Source organism: Trachypithecus francoisi, unplaced genomic scaffold (assembly GCF_009764315.1).
Source record: "Trachypithecus francoisi isolate TF-2019V2 unplaced genomic scaffold, Tfra_2.0 Lachesis_group6, whole genome shotgun sequence".
Taxonomy (NCBI): domain Eukaryota; kingdom Metazoa; phylum Chordata; class Mammalia; order Primates; family Cercopithecidae; genus Trachypithecus; species Trachypithecus francoisi.
In genome coordinates, this window is record NW_022681471.1 from 121,611,904 (window position 1) to 121,635,554 (window position 23,651).

At 43.3% G+C, this 23,651-nt stretch overlaps 1 protein-coding gene across 8 annotated transcripts in view; it reads left to right on the top strand.

Moving 5' to 3' along the window:
• The window catches only part of GPM6B (glycoprotein M6B), a 168,306-nt gene that overhangs the window by 131,596 nt on the left and 13,059 nt on the right, over positions 1 to 23,651 (top strand). For all 8 annotated transcript variants that reach the window (XR_004434909.1, XM_033201566.1, XM_033201568.1 and 5 more), the window contains 2 exons: positions 20,462 to 20,648; positions 22,713 to 22,869. Coding sequence is in view for 7 of the 8 variants with exons in the window: in XM_033201566.1 (XP_033057457.1) it covers positions 20,462 to 20,648; positions 22,713 to 22,869 (344 nt within the window). In the remaining variant the exon portion in view is untranslated. The remainder of the gene's footprint in view (positions 1 to 20,461; positions 20,649 to 22,712; positions 22,870 to 23,651) is intronic.

Sequence of the window (23,651 nt, forward strand, 5' to 3'; positions counted from 1 at the left end):
GTCATAAAATCCATGATTAATAAAACTTTTTCCTTTAAAACCTAAATTGTGGTGTCAGGTTAATTAAAACGAAATCTGACTTTGGATTTAGTTCTGTCTTGGGTTATGCATTCCTTCATCTGTCCTATGGCTATCAGGTGCTGGTTCTGTGTGTGCCTGTACAGTGCTGGCTAAATAGATTGAGCACGAGGTGACATCAGCCATCCATTCTCATAGATCCTATAAAGAATATGGAGGGTTCTGGAATCTTGATTTAAAAAAATGTCATTAGACATGATATATCCATACAATAGCTACTATTCAGCAATAAAAAGGAATGAAATATTGGTGCATGTTACAACGTGGATGAACCTCAAAAGTATCATGCTAAGTGAAAGAAGCCAGACACAAGAGACCAAATGTTCTACCACTCTGTTTATGTTAAATGTACAGAACTGGTGAGATAAGAAGTAGATTAGTGGTCGCCAGAGGCTGAGAGAAGGGAGGATTGGGGAGCAATTACAGATGGGCACAAGGGATCATTTTTGGTGTGATGAAAATGTTCTAAAATTGGATTGTGGTGGTGGTCACACAACTCTGTGCATTTACTCAAAATCATTGAATTGTACACTTAAAACAGGTGAATCTTATAGAATATAAATTGTATCTCAATAAAGCTGCTTTTTAAAAAAGCAGCAAAAACCATGAGATGTGCATAATTCAAGGGTGGGGAGTGGGGAAAGGGGTATTTTTTTAACATGATTAAGAAGCCCCCAAGTTATCAGAAACTACTGCTTGAGAGAGGAGTCCCTCTTCATCTTGAGAGTCTTTAAGAGTCTTCATTTTAAGAGTGTTGAATGACATCAGGCCAGCTGGAAACCCAGAAAAATACTTATTCTTTTATTTACCAGTTCATTAAACTGGTAAAGAATAAACACAGTATCTTATTGGGGGGGATAAAAAAACCTCTATCAATTGCTTCTGAAGAGTTTTCTCCACTTGTTGTAAAAGCATTGCAATAAGATTTGTGTACTTTTGATCCTACAGTGAAACACCAGAATCTGGGGTATTGGTAGCAGCAGTGGCAGCTGAGAAGAAACATACGAGGCTCCATTTTCTTTTTTTCTGAAACTGATTTCTTTCAGAATTCCAAAGAATTGGGGTTTCCAAAAGATAACACAGTGCGTACATCATGTACTGCATGATGCCGCCGCTGAGTGTCTCTGCAAATCTAACTGATTAATCTTTCTGGAGAGCCCAACACTATAAACAACTCCTTGTCCATTCAGGTGAGATTTTGGCACCAAGGAAGATGAGATCAGAACAGGTTTTGCTGCCAGATGAGTTAGGGGAGGAAAAAAAACCCCAAAAACATTACTTTTCAAGTTTTTTGGAATTCCAGAATGATATGATGAAAGATTGTGGAAGTCTAATAGTATCAGGTTGCTGGTGATACTACTGCAAGTGAGAATTCCATGAACTAGCAGGTTCTTACCCGAGGGGGAGAAACAAAATCACTGAATTTGATTTAAAGAATTTTCTTCCCAGATCCTGAAACAATCTCCACCTACACATAGTTTTAACCTTTTGTGTGCATTGATGGAAATAATTGGAAAACAGATGTCTCCACGGGGACTGCTTGTGTCTGGAGCTGTCTGCAGAGACCTTATGTGTGATATTGTAAAGCCTACAGTGCAGGCAACAGAGTGAAGGGACCCACTCCAGCCATGCCATTGCCTTCCCAGACACTTACCGATTTTGTTGGCTCCTAAATCAATGCCGTTGCCATTCTATACTTAGATCTCCAACCCCAACCAGATGGTATGAGGCAAAAAATAGGGAATTCCGTATGGCTTTTTTTTTTTTTTTTAATTTTTTGCAGAGTTGCAGCCTTTTTCCGTGGGGAAAAAGAGGTTTTGATAAAGGCTGACCAGGAAATTTTTGCCAAAGGAAAATGCCTCTCCCACTCATGCAGTTACTGTAGCGGAGACTGCCCTTCTCCAGGAACTTCCTTATTCCCTGTTGGAAAGGTCATGGTGGTTCCAGGATAGTTCCAGGATCCTTTTCATGGTTTTCGTTTTCTTGCTACTACTTACTAGTAGAATTCCATCTTTAGGAGTTGGATAGTTATTCTTTCGTTGTTTCTTTTTCCTTTTCAATTTTTAGCTGCTTTGGACATGTAGTGTCTACATCTTTTCTGCCTTCAAGAGATGAAAGGATGTATGGCCACATGGGCTATCCCTCGCGATGCTGCCCTAGGGGCCTGGCCTGAGGTGGTGGTCTGAGATGCAGGCAAGTGATGAAGCAGGGAGTAGTTCATGCTGAGTCTCCAGTCAATGGAATATTGTGCTTAACATGGAGGGAGTACTTCCAGGCTATTGTAGATTGTGTTACACAGGCTCCAGAGGATAGCCTAAGAACTCTAGATCCTCTATTCCAAGTGCAGGCTGTGGACCAGCGGAATCGACACCTCCGGGAGCTTGTTAGAAATGCAGAGTCCCAGGCCCCAACCAGCCCCACTGAATAAGAATCTGCATTTCATAAGACTGCCAGGTGGTTCCTATGCACGTTAAAGCTTGAGAAGCACTAATTCAGAGCAAGGTCCAAGAGCAAGAAGGGAGAAGACAGGAAGGAATTGATTATGTGAATTTACCCTCAAGAGATCTAGAAATCTTCATCTTTGGAAAAGATAAAGAATTGCTAAAGGTATTCATCCTTTCTTCTTTCCCTTTCTATTTAGGGAGAGGCATGTCTAAGCAATGCCAAGACAGTCATTAATTTGCTGAGTCCTGGCTGGTTTGAAAAACAGTGACCTTGCTTCTCTTACCTGCTTGTCTCATGAGGGAACTTGGGGAAGGGGCAGTGAAGGTGAGAAAGGTCTGTTTCTTTGTGGCAAAGTGAGGGCCAGAGGAGAAAGCAGTTGATGGAAGCTTGGGAGAAATTCTCAAATGTCTCTTATCTCCCTCATTAATATAATCCAATGACATGCAAGATGCCGTGACTAAATATAGGCTGCCATTCTTAGTGGACTAAAATGGTTCTTTATATACAGTTAAATCTGTAATTCAGAATTCAGTCTCACAAGGAAGGAGTAGAATAACCACCCACTTCACATATCACCAATTTCCCCCCTCTCAAATTCAGATTGCTCTGATGTTTCAGTTAAGATGGCCACAGGTAATTCCAGAAGTCAGGATAAAGAGCATACCCTCTACATAGGGACTGTCACAGAGGATGTTGGGAGAGGAGGGCCCTGGGGAGTGTTGGTATTTAGCAAGAAGCCCAAGTGTTGTGATTTGCACCACAGAGAATGGATTCCTGAGTCACCACGGGGTTTGGCGGGTGGGGGGCAGGGTAGCAGACTGACAGGGAGGGCCCAGCACTGCTGTTCACTCATGTTGCACTGTGTCTGCCCAGATGTAACCACAGGCTGACTCCTGGGAGCTGCAGACTTTATCCCTTGGCCCCCTTCTAGGCTGAGCCTGGGACTTCTCTCTCACTGATCTGCTTTGTAGAGGAACACCTGTAGCTATAAGTCCTGGGAAATGCTACTGGATTTTTGTCATTGTTCTTTAGTGTCACTCTTTCCTAACCTCAGGTGTAAGGCCACTAAGTTTGAGGTCTTCTCCCAAACCACTTGAAATGTATTTTAAGAGGGAACAAAAACCCTTAATCCTTCTGTGTGTACCATTGTACCTCTGGCCATAGTTGGGTGTCTACCATAACTGACAGTCTGGTCGTGCCGTGTGGGTTCTGCTGGTGGTGTCATTCTATCCCCAGAGGCTGGTTGCAGAAGCTTTCTTAGCTTATCCAGCCTAAGCCAGTGGACGCTCTCAGTCTGTCTGATGCCTTTCAGTTACTCAAAATGTTTCTGGTTACATGGAGGTAAATGGTGAACACAGTGGAAGCGCATTGTGGCTCAGGCTCATGCTGTAAGGTCCCTGAGATTTTTAGAGTACTTTGCCTTTTTTTTGAGATGTATCAATTCTTTCATTTTCAAAGCACCTGCAGTTTTCACCAGAAAAGTACCGTATACAGCAGTTAATGATTTTATAGTTTATTTACTGACTGCTATGGCAGTCGTGATTATATGTGTGTAATATATATATTACGACTATGTATACACATATAAAGAATTTATATATAGCTATAAACAAATATATATCGATATAAATAATTTCTTGATTGTTTGTGAATGTTCCATTGTTTATGCGCTATATTGTTAGTCTGTGATTAGCACCTGATTATGTAACAATGGCTTACTGTGTCTGTGACATATCAGCTCCCTTTGTCTTTTGGTCTTATGTTTGCTTCTCATCTTAGAGTAGGCAGACAGAGAAAGCAGATCAATGAGTATTGAGTGTTGGTCTGAGGCTTTCTGTCAGACATGTCTGATTTTAGGGACACTGACTTGGATTATTCAAGACTGAGTACTTCTCGGTCTTTGACAAGTAGTGCCATCTGTTATTTTCTGCCTTTGAAATTACATGTTTTCATATAAATCTAACTAGAGTCTATTAAAATTAATTTTGCTTTGAAATCTTTTGCCACCCTTAGAGGTAACTGGAATTACTCTGAAGTAGCTGGGGAGTAGCTGAAGTCAGCCACTTGGGTCTTCCCACCTCCCCAGGCTGTGTCCTTTTGGGTGCCGAAGTTCACTCCCAAATAAGCCACATCCCCATCCCCTGAATGCGTCCACGTCTATGAAAAGCTTATATGGATTGGCTTTTGTACTAAACGGAATGCTCTGGGTGTCACAGTCATTTAGGTGGGACAAATCTTTCTCTGAAGATCATCGACAAATCTTTCTCTGAAGATCATCATGCTTGTAGTTTCTGGAGACTTCCATGAACAATGCTTTCACCCCCAAGGACTATCTAGGGATGAAATGTCAGGCTGGTAGGAGAGGTAATGGGATCGAAACAAGCCTTCCTGTGTCTTGAGAAAATCTTGTTTACCTCCATGTGCTGTTTGCTAGTGGCAATAAATCGAGATTCCTGTGAGGATTTGACAGACCAGGCTGGTGATGCCACCCACTGTTTTTGTAAAGAAACTGTTATTGGAATCAGCGAGGCCCATTTGATTGTCTGTGGCTGCTTTCGTACTCCACTAGCAGAGTTGAGAAGCTGCAACTGTACACCCTGCAAAGCCAAAAATATTTGCCATCTGGTCCTTTACAGAAAACAATTGCCAATCCTTGACTTAGAATTTGCAAAGTGTGCCAAAATGCAATACTCTTATCTACTGATGTTAGGCAACACCTAAAAACTTTGCCCAGCACTCAGTTTCCTAAAATCTTCTGCATCAAACATCCCTCATCCTCTGCCCTCCAGGCCCCAGAATCCTTGCTCTCTGTGGGGAATAGGGACTCCCTGCTCACAGGCTGTCAACTAAGGCTCAGCCCTTTTTCAGAGAATTTCTTGGCACTTTCTAGAAGCTCAGCCACTCTGGCCTCTTTCAGGTCCTTTTCTGAGTTTTCCCATAATAAACCAAGTCCCGTTAAGTGGATATTGTGAGCTACTTTGATCTAGTGTTCTATTCAGTGCACTTTAACAAGTTTTATCTTCTGTGTATAGAAAAGACATTTGTGGTTTATTAAATGTAGTGTTGGGGATCGTTTCTTTAATTTTCTTTTTTTTTCTTTCAAAGTATGAGGTTCCAGTGCCCTGAATCAGAATCACTAAGAATGCTGGTTAAAAATTTAGATTTCTTATGGGCATGGTGGCACACATCTGTAGTCCCAGCTACTTGGGAGGCTAAGGCAGGAGGATCACTTGAGCCCAGAAGTTCGAGTTCAGCCTGGGCAATATAGCAAGACCGAATCTCTAAAGAAAAATCAGATTCCCAGTCCCCAGCTACCTATCTGCAATGGGTCCCAGAAATTTGGCCCATTTTAAGAAGCTCCCCCAGGCAATTCTAATGCACAGTAAAGTTTGACCACCACTGCTATACACATAGAAGGCCATAACCCCTCATTATAACATCTTTGGTAAAGTATCATTTCAGTTCAACCTGTGTATATATGTGTTCAACCTGTATATGTATTTGCAGTTAAGTGCTCAAAATCAAATTTCCACATCTGTAGCAGACAGTACTATTGAATTTGAAGTAAATTCCTCTTGAAGTAATGTTTTGCTGTTGCCACTATATCTTTGTGTATAAGAGCCAGTGCAAAAACATTCTATTGTAAAGCTGTAGGCAAACATCAGAGCTCAGGCTGTGTGTTAGTTATCAACTGTTGCATAACAAATTCTTCCAAAACATAGTGGCTAGAAACAAAAACATATATCATCTCGGCTTCCATAGGTCAGGAGTCTGGGCTGAGCTTAGCTGTCTCAGAAACTCTAATGAGATTGCAGTCTCATCTGAAGGCCTAACTGGGGAAGGATCCACTTCCAAGCTCATTCACATGGCTATTGGCAGGACTTGGTTACTTGAGGCCTGTTGGACTGAGGGCCTCAGTTCCTCACAAGCTGTTGGCCTAAAACCTCCCTTGATTTTTTGCCATGTGTGGGCTCTCCATAGCTACTTCATGACATAGCAGATGACTTCATCAGAGAGAGAGAGAGCAAGTGAGCAGATAAGAGAATGTGCCAGCCAGAGAGACAATGCTAACAGGACAGAAGTCAGTCTTTTGAAACCTAATCAGGGAAGTGATATCCCATCACTTTTGCCATATTTTAGTCCTAAGAAGTGAGCCACTAGATCCAGCCCACATTCAGGGGAGGGAATTACACAAGGCCATGAATGTAGATTTGTGGGGATCATTGAGGGTGTCTTAGCTGCCTGCCACAGGCTGTATGAACACTTCACAGTTCAAATGCATCCTCCATCTCCTTAATGATCATAACCTCTTCACTTTCCCAAAGCCTCACCTCTCAGAGAATGTATCACTGGGTTAAATGAGTACCTGGCAGGTGTTTGATGGCCTTTCTGAGGCACTAGACTCTAAGCTCTCTGTGAGCAGAAGTCTTCATGCCTTGCTCCCTGCTTTGGCCTGGCTTGGGACCTGGGACCAAGAAAGCACTCATTCATAGTGTTGAATGATGATCACCTTATTTTTGGCACTCATGATGTTTTTCTCTGTATGAAATTGTCTAAGTTTAGTGTCCATTGTGTACATGACTCATTTCCTGGGCCAGGCTGCTCAAGACCTTGCACTCTGAGAGTTGCATAGGAGCTCAGTATGTGTTTGTTAAGTAAGTTAAGATTAGATTGGCTACTCGTGGTCAGGAGTTTGAGACCAGTCTAGCCAACATGGTGAAACCCCATCTCTACTAAAAAATAAATAAATAAAATAAAATACAAAAATTAGTCGGGAATATTGGTGGGTGCCTGTAGTCCAAGCTACTTGGGAGGCTGAGACAGGAGAATCACTTGAACCCAGGAGGTGGAGGTTACAGTGAGCAGAGATTGTGCCATTGCACTCTAGCCTGGACAACAGAGCATGACTCTGTCTCAAAAAATAATAATAATAAAAAATAAAAATAAAAAAAGACTAGGTTGGCTAATTGAGGTTTCTAGAATCATCTGCATGTAAATAGGGTTAACTTTTTGGGATGGTTTTCTTGAATAAGAAATTCTCAGCCTGAGCTTCACAGTAGAACCCTGGAAGGGAGGGGAGGTCTTTTAAAATCCCGAAGCCACATCCAGACCAAGTCATTCAGAATCTTGAGCGTGGGGCCCAGGCATCAGTGTTCTTGAAAGCTCCCCCACCAGGTGATCCCTGTGCAGCGAAGGTTGAGAACCACTGTGGTAGACCAGTGTTTCCCAATCCAGGGGAGTTTCTGCCTTTCAGGAGATGCCTTTCAGGTATCTAGTGGTAGAGGTTAGGGATGCTGCTAAGCATCCTACAGTGCACAGGACAGCCCCTCCCCCAACAAAGGATGGCCCACGCCAATAGTACGAAGATTTGAGAACCCCTGGGCTGGGTCCTATGCTTTGAGTCAGGAAATTGGTTCCAAGTGAAGCAGTAGAAGTCCATGGGGTTGCTTTGTCCCGGATGTTAAGCTTATTGCACGCATGGATAGCTTGATAAGTCTGGAATATTATATACAATCTGTGTATTGGTGTTTCCTGAAGAGAAATTCATTCTTTTAAAAGGCACGCAGTGCATAAACCAATATATTTAAACCTACATATATTTATTTATGCAACATATGCCATACACATGTGTGTTTGCCTATAGCATGTGCTATAAACACCCTATGCATATAGAGATGTATGCAGGGCATACGAGTGTGTTATTGTGGTTAGAGGAACAGGTATGTCTTCCTCAGGCGCCCTTTATCTTCCTTTCCCCTCACTGTAGCCTCCTACCCTCTGCTTGTCTAGTAAAGGCCCTGAGGCCTCCCTGACCCTGCTGTCCTCACCCTCTGCCCAGAGGATGCCTCTGCTCTGCCTTGCTGCCTGGAGGGTTCCCATCACCCAGCTTAGTGTGGCTCTTGCCTTTCACCACCAGTCCTTAGTTTCCCAAAGGGGTTCACAACCTTTTTAAACTAGTGTGTTTTGTAGAAATTGAACTTCACAAACAGGTCTTTTGAAAACACTTTCTTGTGGTATAGTTGACATGCATATGGTGCATCTCTTTAAAGTGTCTGACAAGCCTTGACATACGTGTGTGCTCGTGAAAGCAGCACCACAAGCAGGATAGCGATGTGGCCGCTACTCCCCACTCTTTCCACCCTTCCTATGCTCCCACTCTCCCCAAGCAACTGCTGATCTGCTCTCCTTCTCTGTGGATTAGTTTGCATTTTCTAGAATGGCCCTCGTGAAGATTTGTTCACATAAATTCTCTTACCCTTTCTCACCCGAATAGAAAATGTTGCATGACGTTGATTGCTTAATAGCTCCACAGCTTTGTCCAATTTTTATCCTTCCTGCTTTTACTGAAGACGTCCTGCCCCCATGAATAAACCTCCGAAGACTCATTCTGCCACCACCTACCACTGAAGAGTTTAGCTTGCACCCACTCCAATCCAGCCCACACACAAGTGCCAGATTCATCTCTTAAAAGCACATCCCGAATCACATCTCTCGCCTGCTCACAAGCCTTCCCTCTCTTCCCTTTGCTGCAAAGTGAAGCACAGAGGCTTGAGGCTGGCTTGGACATCTTCCTTGGGCCAGGCGGCGGGGGTCCTACCTTCCTGACTTCTCCCCACCATTACCCTGGTGTCCTTGATAAACTTGGCTACACCCTGAACTCTCCCCACGTCTCCCACACCACATTGGCCCTGCTCTCCTTCCCTTGTGCTTTTCATGGAATTCTTCTGTTCTTCAAGGCCTCTTCACCTCCTGCCATCCATAATCCTTCCCTTAGCAATCCACACTAACCCAAGGAGATCTGTCCCTACCTCACTCCCCCATGTCCCTATGTCAGCACTCTCTTTATTCCACTTTAGTGATACCTTATGTGTCTGTGTGTCTTACCACCCCCTCACCCCATCCACAAGGATCAAAGCCAGGAGGGCACACTTGCAGCCACCACCACAGTGGCTTGCACATGGCAGGGATTGGGCAGACACTCACTGAATGGAATAGAATCCAGGAAAGTAGAGACACTGTCACCCAGATGGTCAAGGAAACTGATTGCTACTAAAGCTCAAAACTGCAGATATTAAATACTTCTCAGATGTCTGGAGTAGCCTCCAGATCGCTGTGCTCTTAAAATCTCTGTCATCTGGACTTAAAACTGGCTTCCCCCACTCTCCATTGATCTCCATGGTTCCTTGCTGTCCCACTTCACCAGGCTAAAAGCCTTTGGGAAAACCAAAGCCAATTCCCACAAAAGGCAAAGGAAGAGACTAACAAGTATCTGGTTGTTGGATATTTTTATTCCCAGCCATGTAAGCGTATCATTGCTTTTATTGACTTGCTTATCTTCTACTGCTGGTACCATATGGCAAATATTAGAGGCTCATCTATTTTAAGGGCTCATCTATTTTAAGACTTTCATAGTGGTTTCACAAAAATGAAAATCCCTTACTAAATAGATTTTAGAACAAGCTTCTAAAAGGACTGCCAAAAAAGTGATTTCCTTTCTATCATTAGAAATAGTTTCCACATTCTTATCATTATGTAGTCGAACTTTTATGTCTAGGACTGCATGAAAGACGAGAGAACTGAGAAGCAACCTATATTTGATTTCACACTTTGCTCTTGGACAGGAAGCCCCTGTCAATTGACTTCATATCTTTTTAATGCACTGTATTAGTGGTTCACAGAACTTTTTGGGTGTTAGGTCCCTTTACGTGCTTAGAAACACTTGAAGACCCCAAAAAGCCTTTGCTCTTCTGAGTTGTGCCTATAAATATTTTCTATATTAGAAGCTAGAACTGAGGGCTGGGCACAGTGGCTCATGCCTGTAATCTCAGCACTTTGGGAGGCCGAGGTGGGCAGATCACCTGAGGTCGGGAGTTCGAAACCAGCCTGGCCAACATGGTGAAACCCCATCTCTACTGAAAATACAAAAATTAGCCAGGCCTGCCGGGTGCAGTGGCTGACACCTGTAATCTCAGCACTTTGAGAGGCTGAGGTGGGCGGATCACCTGAGGTCAGGAGTTTGAGACCAGCCTGACCAACATGGAGAAACCCCATCTCTACTCAAAATGCAAAGTTAGCCTGCATGGTGGTGCGTGTCTATAATCCCAGCTACTTGGGAGGCTGAGGCAGGAGAATTGCTTGAACCCGGGAGGCTGAGGTTGCGGTGAGCCGAGATGGCACCATTGCACTCCAGCCTGGGCAACATTTTGAGATGAGCGAAACTCTATCTCAAAATAAATAATAAATAAGCAGGCAAGCAAGCCAGGCATGGTGGCAGGTGCCTGTAATTCCAGGTACTTGGAAGGCTGAGGCGGGAGAATCACTTGAACCCAGAAGGCAGAGGTTGCACTGAGCTGAGATTGTGCCACTGCACTCCAGCCTTGGAGTTTTTTAAGACAGAGCGAGATTCCATCTTAAAAAAAAAAAAAAAAAAGAACTGATACCTTATTACTTAATAATAAACTTAGTCATTTAAAATAATAGCAAATCCATTATATGTCAGCCTAAGTAATATTTAGGAAAGATAACAATTTTCAAAAAGAATATTTTAGTGTGAGGAATAGGACTGTTTTACATTTTTGCAAATCTCTTTCATATCTGGCTTAATATTAGACAGCTAGACTCTTACATCTGCCTCTGCGTTCATTCAGAGGCATCTTGGGGTATCTTGCTTTGGTTGAAGTATATGAAGAAAACTCGATTTCTCACAGCTTGGAGAATGGAGGAGTGTTTTAATGACCTTTGCAGATAATTATGAAATTCTTCCTTGATACTACACTAAAATTCAGCAGGTAGTGGTTTCTTAAAGACTACTTGTAATGTGGAATCTGAAACCATATTGATGATCTTTTTGTACTCTGTTCCACTAAAATTCATTGCTTGATCTTGCACTTTGATTGGCTCTTATATTCAAGAATTATTTTCCCTTGGCTATTTGGAAAATATTGGTTCTCTGAGTTGTGCAGATCTTCCAGACATTGACACATTTCATTAAACCATATCAAAAAAATTTCATTTGTTAATATCACCACCGATTTCATCAAGAAGTCTGGTAAGTATTGGGAAGCTGTCAGTCTCACTGTGGCAGGTACAAGTTTTCCAAAATTGATTGGCAACAGATACTATCAGTTGTTTTCTTTGAAGAGACAAGCTGTTCACTTGGTTCATTTTTGAGAAAGTTTCTGCCACATACTTAAGTCTAAAAAACTATAGCTTGTCAGGCGTTCTTTCAAGAAAGGGGGTGTTTGCCCCAGAAAGGTGCAAGTTTGGCTCATAACTCAATTACATAAGAATGTTTCCTCTAGCCCACCATCACATGCTGGTTTGCAGCAGAACGGCTCTCTGCATCCTCTCACTCATTTCATTACACAAACTGTTCAAAAGACACATACTCGGGGGTTGAGATTTATCAAATAATAATTTTTTATTGCATCGAGGACATTTGGAAGTGAAACTGGCTTTTTACTTTAATTTTTTTTCTTGCGAGCGCGTGGTGGTGAGGAATGTGTTCCTGCTAAGTACACTATGGGGCCACTGCCTGATTCGCGCTCAGGCATCAGCAGTTTTACTGTGCAAATGTCAAGCAGTGAAAAAAGTAAATAACATCTTGGTGCTATTATAAAAAGAGTTTTGGCTTCACAGTCCTCCTGCAAGGATCTTGAGGTCTCCCGGGGCTGCACAGACCGTCTTTGAGAGCCCACTCCTGGCTCAGAGTGAGACTGGTGGGCAGGCAGGTTAGAATCACTTGGGAGCTCAATGTCCTTTCCAGACCTGCCTGAACAGAATCTGTGTTTTAATGGGGTCCCCAGGAGATTTATATGCAGGTTAAAGTTTTCCTGTAGTCCCAGCTATTTGGGAGGCTGAGGCAGGAGGATGGCTTGAGCCCAGGAGGCAGAAGTTACAGAGAGCTGAGATTGCACTGCTGCACTCCAGCCTGGGTAACAGAGTGAGACTGTATCTGGGAAAGAAAAAAAAGAGAGAGAGACAACCACTCCTGTTAAACAGAGGTCTGCAAAACTTTCCTTTAAAGGGCCACATAGTAAATACCTGTGGCAATGCCTCAACCCTGCCTTTGTAGCTTGAAAGTAGCCATAGACCATATGTAAATGAATGAGCATGGCTGTGTGCCAGTACAACTTTATAGACACAGAAATTTGAATTTTGTGTGCCCTTCATGTGTCACAAAATAGGTTTTTAAATATATTCTAAGCAGTTAAAAAAGTAACCACTTAGAATCATGTCAGAATCATTCTGAGTTTGCAGGCCATGAGGAGAGCCAGATTTAGCTGGTGGGCCACCAGGGGAGCTTCAAAAAAACAAGCCCTAACCCTGTAATTCCTGAGTCCCATCCCCAATAAATTCTGATATAATTGGTCTGGGATGAAGCTGGGGCATCAGGATTTTCAGATGCTCCCCAGATTATTCCAATGTGCAAGAAAAATGGAGAACCTCTGCTCTATAATGTATTCCAAGAAAGTTAATTTTCTTTTAAGCATTTCTTTTTAAGATTTTAGAATTTGGCAGTGTCACCAAATGTCTGAGACCAGAATTATATATTGTAACCTGAGAGCAGGGTTTCTTACTCTTGGCACTGTGAACCCAAAACTATCTGAGATAGGTCGCAATCAATTTAGAAAGTTAATTTTAGCAAGGTTAGGAATAGGCCTTTGAAACAGCCTCAGGAGGTCCTAATAACATGTACCTAAGGTGGATGAGGCACAGCTTACTTTTATACCTTTTAGGGAGACATGAGACATCAATCAATACCTGTGAGATGTACATTGGTTCAATCTGGAAAGGCAGGACAACTCAGAGGGGGTCAGAGGGTGGCTTGCAGGTTACAGGAAGATTTAAAAATTATGTAAAGACCTGGAATCCATAGAAAGGAATGCCTGGGTTATGATGATAAGTGGTTGTGCAGACCAAAGTTTTATCCTGTAGATGAAGCCTCCAGGTAGCAGGTTTCAGAGAGAATAGATTGTAAATGTCTCTCATCAGATTTAAGGTCTGTTGATGTTAACACTGGTTAGCTTTTCCTTAATTCCAGAAGGGAGGAGGGTATAATGAGGTATGTTTGAATCTCCCCTCCATTCATGGCCTGAACCAGTTTTTTCAGGTTAACTTTGGAATCCCCTTGGCAGAGAGCAGAAATCTATTCAGATGGTTGGGTGGGGAGGGGGGTGGTGCTTAGATTTTTTTTTTTAAACGGAGTCTCGCTGTGTTGCCAGGCTGGAGTGCAGTGGCACAATCTCAGCTCACTGCAACCTCCAACTGGTTCAAGCGATTCTCCTGCCTCAGCCTTCCAAGTAGCTGGGATTACAGGCATGCGCCACCACACCCAGCTAATTTTTGTGTTTTTAGTAGAGATGGGGGTTTCACCCTGTTGGCCAGGATGGTCTCGATCTCCTGACCTTGTGATCCGCCTGCCCTGGCCTCCCAAAGTGCTGGGATTACAGGTGTGAGCCACCCTGCCCGGCCCAGAGTTATTTTTGGTTTATAGCACTATTGGCATTTTGGGTGTGATCATTCTTTATTTCGGGGTGGGGGCTATGCTGTGTATTATAGGAGGTTTGGGAGCATCCCTGGCCTCCACCCACTAGATGCCAGTAGTGTCCTCCCACCCTCAGTTGTAACAACCAAAACTGTCTCCAGACACTGCTAAATGTCCCTGGGTGGCAAAATTGCCTGGATTAGGAACCAGTGGTCTAAACGACATACATGTTTTTTATGCTACCTCAGAGAATCTCCACATTGGAGCTATTGACATTTGGGGCTGGATAATTCTTTGTTATAAGAGCATATTCTGTGCACTGTGGGTTTTGAGCAGCATCCCTGGTCTCTACTCACTAGATGCCAGAAGCACCCTCTCCCCCAGCTTTGGCAACCAAAACTATCTCCAGATATTGCCAAATGTCCCCTGAGGGGCACAGTCACCCCCTGTTGAGAACTGCTCGGCCAGCTCAGAATCAGGGAAGCTTCTGTCCACTGACATTGACTGTTGCTTCTCAGGATTTTCATTCCCTCCATTTTCCCATTGCTTGTTGCTTGAAAGTTGTAAAGCTTGGTTCCTGTATCTTTTCTTTTTAATTTTGTGGCTCATTAAGAATCAGTAATATAGCAAGGAAGGCCCCATGTAGAGAGGTAAGAGTTTTGTGTGTGTGTGTGTGTGTGTGGTGTGTGGGGGGGGTGTTTGGGAGGGGGTGTATGTGTGACATTCATTCCCTGGGGAAGAATCTGAGCCCTTGTTCCTGCCAGCCCTCCGTCTGAGCCAGCATTAAATCTGCAGCCAAGATCACAGACAACTTGGGCAAATCACTTGGCCATTATGAACTCACAGCCATGGCAACGGCCATCCACAAGCCTGAGGACAAAAGGTGTTTTATTCTGTTGTTCTGCACAAAAGGTTCTAGGGATGCTGGAGACAAAATAGCCTTTGAGTGTTAAAGGCATTGATGTGTATTTTTTTCCTCCCTACTACATGGCTTATATTTAAACTGTCTTAGGCTAATGTACACTGTAATTTTTGTGTGAATCAAAACCTAAAATTCTTTTTATCCAGAGGCCAGCTAAATGAAGGCATAAGACATGAGCCCAACAGAGGCTTTTAGGGTTTGGTGAGAGGTATTGAGAATTACTATTAAAATGTGCTAGAAAGCCTGGCATTCTAGCCTGGCCAACATGGCAAGACTCCGTCTGTACTCAAAATACAAAAAATTAGCTGGGTGTGGTGGCGCGTGCCTGTAATCCCAGCTACTAGGGGAGGCTGAGGCATAAGAATCACTTGAACCCAGGAGGTTAAGGCTGCAGTGAGTGGAGATCACACCACTCACTCTAGCCTGGGCAATAGAGTGAGACTCTTTCTCAGGGAAAAAAAAAAAAAAAAAAGCCTGGCATTGATTTTATTTTGTACATGAATACATCACAGCCATCAAAAAAATGCTTCCTTTTTCTCATTCACGTTACCCAATGTTGTCATTGCTGGTTTGAAGCTTGGGAAAATTCAGTCTGTGGATTTATAGGAGCATCCAAGAAAAGCACTGATTTTCCTTAGCTATCGTAAACTTTTAACAGCATGGTGTTCTGCTGGTACTTGGCACCACCCTTATATTTAAAAACATCAGCTTGCCTATGACTACTAAGGACAGCCTGAATCCCAGATCTACCTCCTTTGTGTTCACAGGCACTCCCAGCACTGCAGTGGGTAGGAGTGTGTGTGTTTAGAAATCTGCTTTCTCAGGTGACTCAATTCCTGTCTTCTCAGACCCTGCCTATGGCATGACACTAAAGCATGAAAAATTCCAAGGTTAATAGTACTTGCTTGGCTCACAAAAATGCACTCTAGCTGTGCTCTTTTCAAGACGACCAAACAACTTGGAACATTTTGTTTTTCTTCACTGTAGTCCTTGGAACTTGCCATTTGATTCACAAGTGATTGGAGGGTTATGGCCAAACCCAGTGGGCCACGTCTTAGAGAAAAAACATCACACGCCATTGAATATGAAAGCAGGCACTTCAAACAGACTCAGGATGCCACACCTGAGACTGGGAAGATGCCACTGTTGACTAGAAATGGGCTTGTCAAATTTTCATGTGCACACAAATCACCCCAGAGCGTTTGTTAAAATGCAGATTCTGACTCAGCTAGTCTGGGGCCATGCCCAACATTCTTCATTTCTCACAGGTTCCTCCCTGCTGAAGCTGATACTGCTGGTCCAATGAACACACTTTGCAAAGTACATGGAATTGACAAATGGTCCACTCGTATCTTTTCTTGACCTCTGATAGTTTTCCTTGTTGCCCAGTAGAAGCTGCCAGCATTCAAGTTCAGCTCTTCTCAGCTACAGATCCACATATCCCTTCGCATCATCCAGAGTGATCTTTCACAACCCCAATCTGTTTCCCATGTTTAAAAATGCTCCCTGGCAGACCAGGCATGGTGGCTTACATCCGTAATTGCAGCACTTTGGGAGGCCGAGGCGAGAGAATCAGTTGAGCCCAAGAGTTAGAGAACAGCCTGGCTAACATAAGGAGACCCTGTCACTACAAAAAATTTAAAAAATAAAAAATGAGCTAGGTGCAGTGGCATGGGCCTGTGGTCCCAGCTACTTAAGAGGCCGAGGTAGGAGGATCGCTTGAGCCAGAGATTTCAATGCTGCAGTGAGCAGTGATTGTGCCACTGCACTCCAACCTAGGCAACAGAGCAGGACTGTTTCAAAAAAAAAAACAAAACAAACAAACAAACAAAAAAATACTCAGTGGCTTCCCATGATTTTGAAGATAAAGTCCAGAATTCTTAAGGTGGCCTGGAAAGCCCTAGGTGGTCTAGCTCCTACATTACCTATATCCTCTAGCTCCTAAATAAACACATTTAGCTTTTTCTTACTAACTTTTTGCAGCAGTTTTGGTTCCTCCAGGATGAGTGCGTGATATGTGACTAAATTGCCCAGTGTTCAAAAATATCATGCACACTGTGACCAGAGGTGGCTTCTATACTGACATAGAAGGTACAGTAGAGAGTGATCCATTTATAGATGGTTGGATATCTACCACACATGCAATCTTAACCCTGAAGATAACTAGTCAACTAAGCTAGAATAAGCTCTACATCCAGCTGTATTATGTCCCATAAACTTTTCCGGTATTTTATGTCACTAGCTTCTAGTCATGTTGGCTGGCACAGTCCATAAGAGTTTTATCTGTGCCAGTGGAGCAAAGATGGTGATTTCTGTTCTATAGGAGCTAGGGTTCCTACAGCCACAAATAAAATCATCTGCTGAAAACATAAGAGCATTGGCATCTGCTGAGAGAGCATGATTCATTGAAGTGATCCCCCAAATTCTCGAGTTTCTGGTTTTCCCTGCTGTTGTAAAACTAGATCCACAGCATGAGCTATACAGAGTCCTTGAGAGATTTAAATTGGAGGGAAACTTTAGCTTTGATCTAGTATTGAATTTGGGATTGAACAGCATCATTCTTCTAACCCCACTTGTCTTTTGAGCCTGGGAGCAGCTGTGATATTTCTTTGGAATGCTCTAACCATTTGGATGAAAGACTGTTTGAAGTGGCAACTGTGGATTTGGAAGGACGAGTTCTATCATTAAAGGACAAGTGTGCTACACCATAACACCTAACCCTAACTCCAAATGATGAAAAAGGGTGTGGGTTAGTTTAAAAAAAAAAAAAAAAAAATATATATATATATATATATATTATACACACATAAATTCAGAGAATAATGAACAGTTTTATCTGGTTATATGTCATTGTCACCACATCAGCTGTTTAAGTATTCTGGATACTAGGTCTTTCTGTAGAAGGACCCCTCTAGTATGAATTATTTGCCCTTCTGTCCTTCCCTGTCTGCCTTCTCTCCACTCCCTTTCCACTGGCTCTGCAGGGGTCTGTATCTTTACCCCCATCATGCTGGACTATAATAATTGTGTTACTTGTCTGCCTGCAGTATTGGATTTATCTTGAAGCCAAAAAGGTATCTTATTTCACATTTGTATACTTGGCACCCAGTAGGTCTTCACAAAGTACTGAATTAATGAAATCCAACAGAAAATCCAGTTAGAACCCAGCTCACATTATAGAAAATCAAATATGTGACAATTCAAATGTATTCCAAAGCAGTGTTCTGTGATGATGAAATGTCCTATATCTGTGTTGTCCAATACAGTACCCACTAGTCCATGTGACTTTTGAGCATATGAAATGTGGTTTGTGCAACAGAGGACCTGAATTTTTCATTTTATTTAATTTTAAATAAATTTAAATAGCTACATGTGTTACTGGCTACCATTTTGGACCACACAGTCCCAAGGCGTCACATCTTTATCCTTTAAGGACCAGATACAACTTTGTTAGTCAGGAAGGCAGGCATTCATCTTTTTCTTAACATGATCATAGAAGCTGAGAATGTGGGGAGGCTGTGAATGATACAATACCCATGTCTGTTTTCTCTTTATAATGAGATACGTCAAGGCCAAGGATTCTGGTTTCTCTTAGCTTGGGAACCTGGAGAGAATTTGGACTTTGAGTTGCATTCCTCTCACCTCAGTCCCCAGAAAGTCATGTGACAAAATAAGATTGAGGTCTAACATCTCTGCTCACAAATCCCGAGTGTCTGAAGCTCTTTAAGATACTGACTTGCTAGTGAACTTGAACCATATTGTGCACTGGTTCCCTTTTTTTTTTTGAAAAGGAGTCTTGCTCTGTCGCCCAGGCTGGAGTTCAGTGGCGCGATCTCAGCTCACTGCAACCTCTGCCTCCTGGGTTCAAGCGATTCCCTTGCCTCAGCCTCCCGAATAGCTGGGACTACAGGTGCAGGCCACCATGCCCGGCTAATTCGGCTAATTTTTTGTATTTTTAGTAGAGACAGGGTTTCACCATGTTAGCCAGGATGGTTCCCATTTTATACAGGTTGCCCAATCCATTTCAGGAAAGTTGGTCTTCCTAAAAACAGCTGCTCATGTTTTGAAATGAAAGGAAGCACAGCTTTCTTATGAAGCCCTGATATTTTTTATTTTCCGAAGCTCTGATATTTTTTGTCTTCCGATGAACTAAAGAGAAATCTAGTAATGAGTTTTCATAGTCATTTTCCATAGGTTTAAGCGAATGCTAGTTTAAAAGGAATGCTCACTAAAATGAAAACATTCATCTATGGTGTTTTATGGTGGGTTGTCATTCCATAACCTAACTGTGAAGACCATTGGGGGAATTTTTTTTTTTTTTTGTCTGGCTTAATGTGCTTGCCCTGAAGTAATGAAGTGCCCTTGATTGCTGTTAAACACCATAATGCGTTTAAAGTTCAATTTCCCTGACAAGCCATTTACTTAAGGGTCTGGATAATATAAACAGGGACGGGAGGTTAGGAGAGGTACTGACATTATCCCGAGGCCAGTGCTGCCTTTACTGAAACATAAATGTCTCCAAACTGAAAATGTCACCTGGCTCTGCCCCTCGGGCAGGTCTTTATGGACATCTCAAGTAAAAGTTTATTTTAAAAATGAATACAAGTCTCATCTTTTCAAGATTAACAGTGAGTTACGGCTGTCTCTCCTTCATTCCACTTCATGGATGTTCATTTTGGTTTTGTTTTTTTTCTTCTGTTCTTTTTTCTCCTTCCAGTACTTAAATATCACCCACCAGTTCTGGTTTCTGACTCTGAACGTGTGTGTTGGGGAAGGTGGAAGCCGGGGAGGAGGAGGACTGTGAATGAATTGCTTGAGCTGACTGGGCTGGAGGGAAGCGTTTTTATTAAAAATTTGAGATAATTTCTGATGTCAACTTGAATGAAACTTGAGTGGCTCTTGGTGACCTTGTACTTCACTGAATTAGGGACCAAAATACCTGTGACCTTTCCAAAACAATCACCTTGCTATTTGTTTGGACCGGGCGACGGCATAATTGCTGTATCGGATTCTCCCAGTTGCCCAGGAGGTCCAGGGCTTGGGGAAAGCCGTTGGTTGCTACAGCAGCAGACGTATTGAAACCCCAGAACTGTGAGGCTGGAGATGACCTGACTGTTGTTTTTCTTCACAGAGCTGCAGCTTCACTGCTGTCCTCTTTTGACTGTGTTGGTGGAATGAGTGCTTCTCATAGGCACTTGAGCAGGACTGCCCCACCACTCAGTCAATCAGGGAAGCTCTAGAATTGTAACTACCTTATAACTCTTTGTCAATTGACTGCTCTGCCATTCGCTACCCTTCCAGATTCTGAGCAAATTAAGTTACATTCTCTCTTGGAGCCTCAGGGTCCTCACTGCAGAATGTGAGATCACGGTAACTACCACACTGGCCCTTGGGATGTCGAAGTATTAACCATAGAGCATGAGAGGGGAGATGGAATAATTAAAGCCTTCTCTGTGAATATGTGGTATTCTTGAAGACCAGAGGCGTTCTTGCCCATAATGGCTGTATTTTCTCTCCTTTGGGTCCAGGCTGCTTTGAATGCTGCATCAAGTGTCTGGGAGGAGTTCCCTACGCCTCCCTGGTGGCCACCATCCTCTGCTTCTCCGGGGTGGCCTTGTTCTGCGGCTGTGGGCATGTGGCTCTCGCAGGCACCGTGGCGATTCTTGAGCAACACTTCTCCACCAACGCCAGTGACCATGCCTTGCTGAGCGAGGTGTAAGTATCCGGTTCCCTTTAAAAATGTATCTAAGGCCTGGCCTGGTGGCTCATGCCTGTAATCCCAGCAATTTGGGAGGCTGAGGCAGGCAGATCACCTGAGGTCAGAAGTTCAAGACCAGCCTGGCCAACATGGTGAAACGCCACCTCTACTAAAAATACAAAAAAAATTTAGCTGGGCATGGTGGTGTGTGCCTGTAATCCCAGCTACTTAGGAGGCTGAGGCAGGAGAATTACTTGAACCCAGGAAGTGGATGTTGCGGTGCACCAGGATGGCGCCACTGCACTCCAGCCTGGGTGACAGAGTGATACTTTGTTTTTTAAAAAAAAGTATCTAAGATGCAACCACCTCATGATGTTTTTCAGAAAGACTACAGTGTGCTCTCCTGGCAGAAAATGAATGCTTTTACTTAAAGTTCACTTTATGCAGATAGAAAAAGGTTCATGAGAGAAGGAAAAAGAAAGGGCCTAGAATGTGGTAGATGTTTAGGCCCCAGGGTGGAATGTTACTTGGGAATGTTGGGAATGGCATGGTATGCACACAGGACACTTCACACATGGTAGCTGTGGACATGGGGGGCTGTGACATGGTGATAGGTGATGCTGCCGATTGTCTCAACAGAGTTGTATTGTTCCCAAGTAACAGATGCCTCTGGCTTTCTCCCAGGAAGTGACCATCTCTGGAATGGTAGGAGCCCTGTTAAGGACTGACCCCAACTCTGAGCCTCCAGGAGCAGTATTTTAACATTAACTCTTCTAGCAGAGGAGCAGATCCCAGGGCATCCTCCATTGCAGAAGAGAGGAAGGTCCAGGGGTTTAGCAGCAGATCTCTGCCTTTCTTTCAGGAAACATTCTCAATGGAGTCACAGTGACTCCCATGCATAGATTCTCATAACTGTGCAAGCTCAGCAGCAAACTACTTATTTTCTTCACATGTCTTCCCCTTTCTCCATTTCCTTCACCGTTTCTTTTTCTTCCCTTGAATCTCAAAGTTCCAGTGTTTATGTGTCATGATTATAAGAAGCTTCTTTACCAGACTGAAAAAAAGACATGAATGAATTTTTATGGAATGGTCATGGAGTCATGTTGGAGACTCTTCAGTCCTTAGGGAATTTTATTCTTTCTTATCCGTTCACAAATGACCTCCAAAGAGATGAACACAGGTTGGGGAGATTATAAGGAGGGCTCAAGCAGGACAAGGGACTCACTGAGTGCCAGCTATGTGCAAAGAAGAAATGTTTACCAAGACTGAACCTGGGAAAGATGTATTGATTTAATTAGGTAGTGATCTCAATCTGTGGCTCTCAAACCTCTGAGAAGCTTTAAAAAAATTCCCATACCTTACCCCAGACCAATTAGGACATAATCTCTGGGGGTGGGATCCAGGTACCAGTATTTTCCAAGCTCCCCAGGTGATTCCAATGGGCAGCCGAAGGCTGAGGACATGTCATCCATCTTCGTTAGGTTTTGTGAGACAAACTGCATTGTGAATTAACTTTCTGTATCTTAAACTTACTCAACCTACTACTACTCGTGTGGTGGGAGTCACAATGCAAAAAACATCTCCCTAAATTACCCCCTAAAGAAACCCTGAGTGCCTACTTAGGGGTTTTATCAGAGTGATATGAACCACTAGGCCTAGTTGGGAGGCATTTTGATAGGGCAGAAAGAACATGTTGTCATGGACCAGGGTTCAGATGCTGGCTTTGCCACTAACTGTGTATCCTCTGATGAGGAGCTTAACTCCTCAATGCCTGTGTTTTACTTATGTGCAAAATGAGGATTCTAACCCTTGCCGCCCAGGACTCAGGTAAGGATTAAAAGATTACAACTGGATGCTGCCCTGAGCAAAGGAAACATCATTCCCACCTTGGAAGGAAGGCCCATGTTGCTGGGACGTGGGCAGGGATGCCGCCCAGGATGCCCCACAAGTACATCAAAGCCATCAGTGGGGCAAGTGATGCGCTCACAGGAACATCCCCCTCATGTCCTCTCTCCAGCGTCCAGAAACATAGTCACTACCAGGCAGTGAATTTAATGGTTCAGGATCTCTTCTCTTTGTAGGATACAACTGATGCAGTATGTCATCTATGGAATTGCGTCCTTTTTCTTCTTGTATGGGATCATTCTGTTGGCAGAAGGCTTTTACACCACAAGTGCAGTGAAAGAACTGCACGGTGAGTTTAAAACAACTGCCTGTGGCCGATGCATCAGTGGAATGGTGAGTGTGAACCTCTGATAACTGATTGTTTGATTTACAACCAGAGCCATGCCTTGATGTATTTCCTTGTATTTGGCAAAAGCTACCAGGTATCGAGCATGGATGGAGGGTCCATGACACAAATATTGGCCTTACCAATTTAGAGTTAGGACTATAAAAACCTTCAACATGTTATTGATAGTAAATTAAAATCTATGGCTGGTAGAAATAAATCAAATGTTCTCATCAGTGTAAAAGTGAAAAGGGTGCTGAAGATTTTTCAAATGCCAGGTTCCCACTATAGAAGGAGATAACTTTCATGTGGTCTCAGTGCTCCCCTTTGGTTGTCTTTAAATATGGATCATGGCCATAAAGACATACATGGACTATGGAAAATCGTCCTGATCCTTCTGTAAATACTTACCAGCACCTGCTGTACAGAGCGCCTATCTGGGCTTTGCTAGCCACTAGAGATGCAAAGATTCAAACATAGCCTTCTTTCTCAAGCAGCTTATAGTCTAAGACAGGGGTTAGCAACTATGGACTGTGGGCAAAATTTGGTGTACTACCTGTTTTTGTACAGCTCAAGGCTAAGATTTTTTTTTGAGATGGAGTATCACTCTGTCTCCAAGGGCAGTGTCGCGATCTCCACTAACTGCAACCTCTGCCTCCTGGGTTCAAGCGATTCTCCTGTCTCAGCCTCCCGAGCAGCTGGGATTACAGGCGCCCGCCACCACTACCTGGCTAATTTTTGTATTTTTAGTAGAGAAAGGGTTTCGTCATGTTGGTCAGGCTGGTCTTGA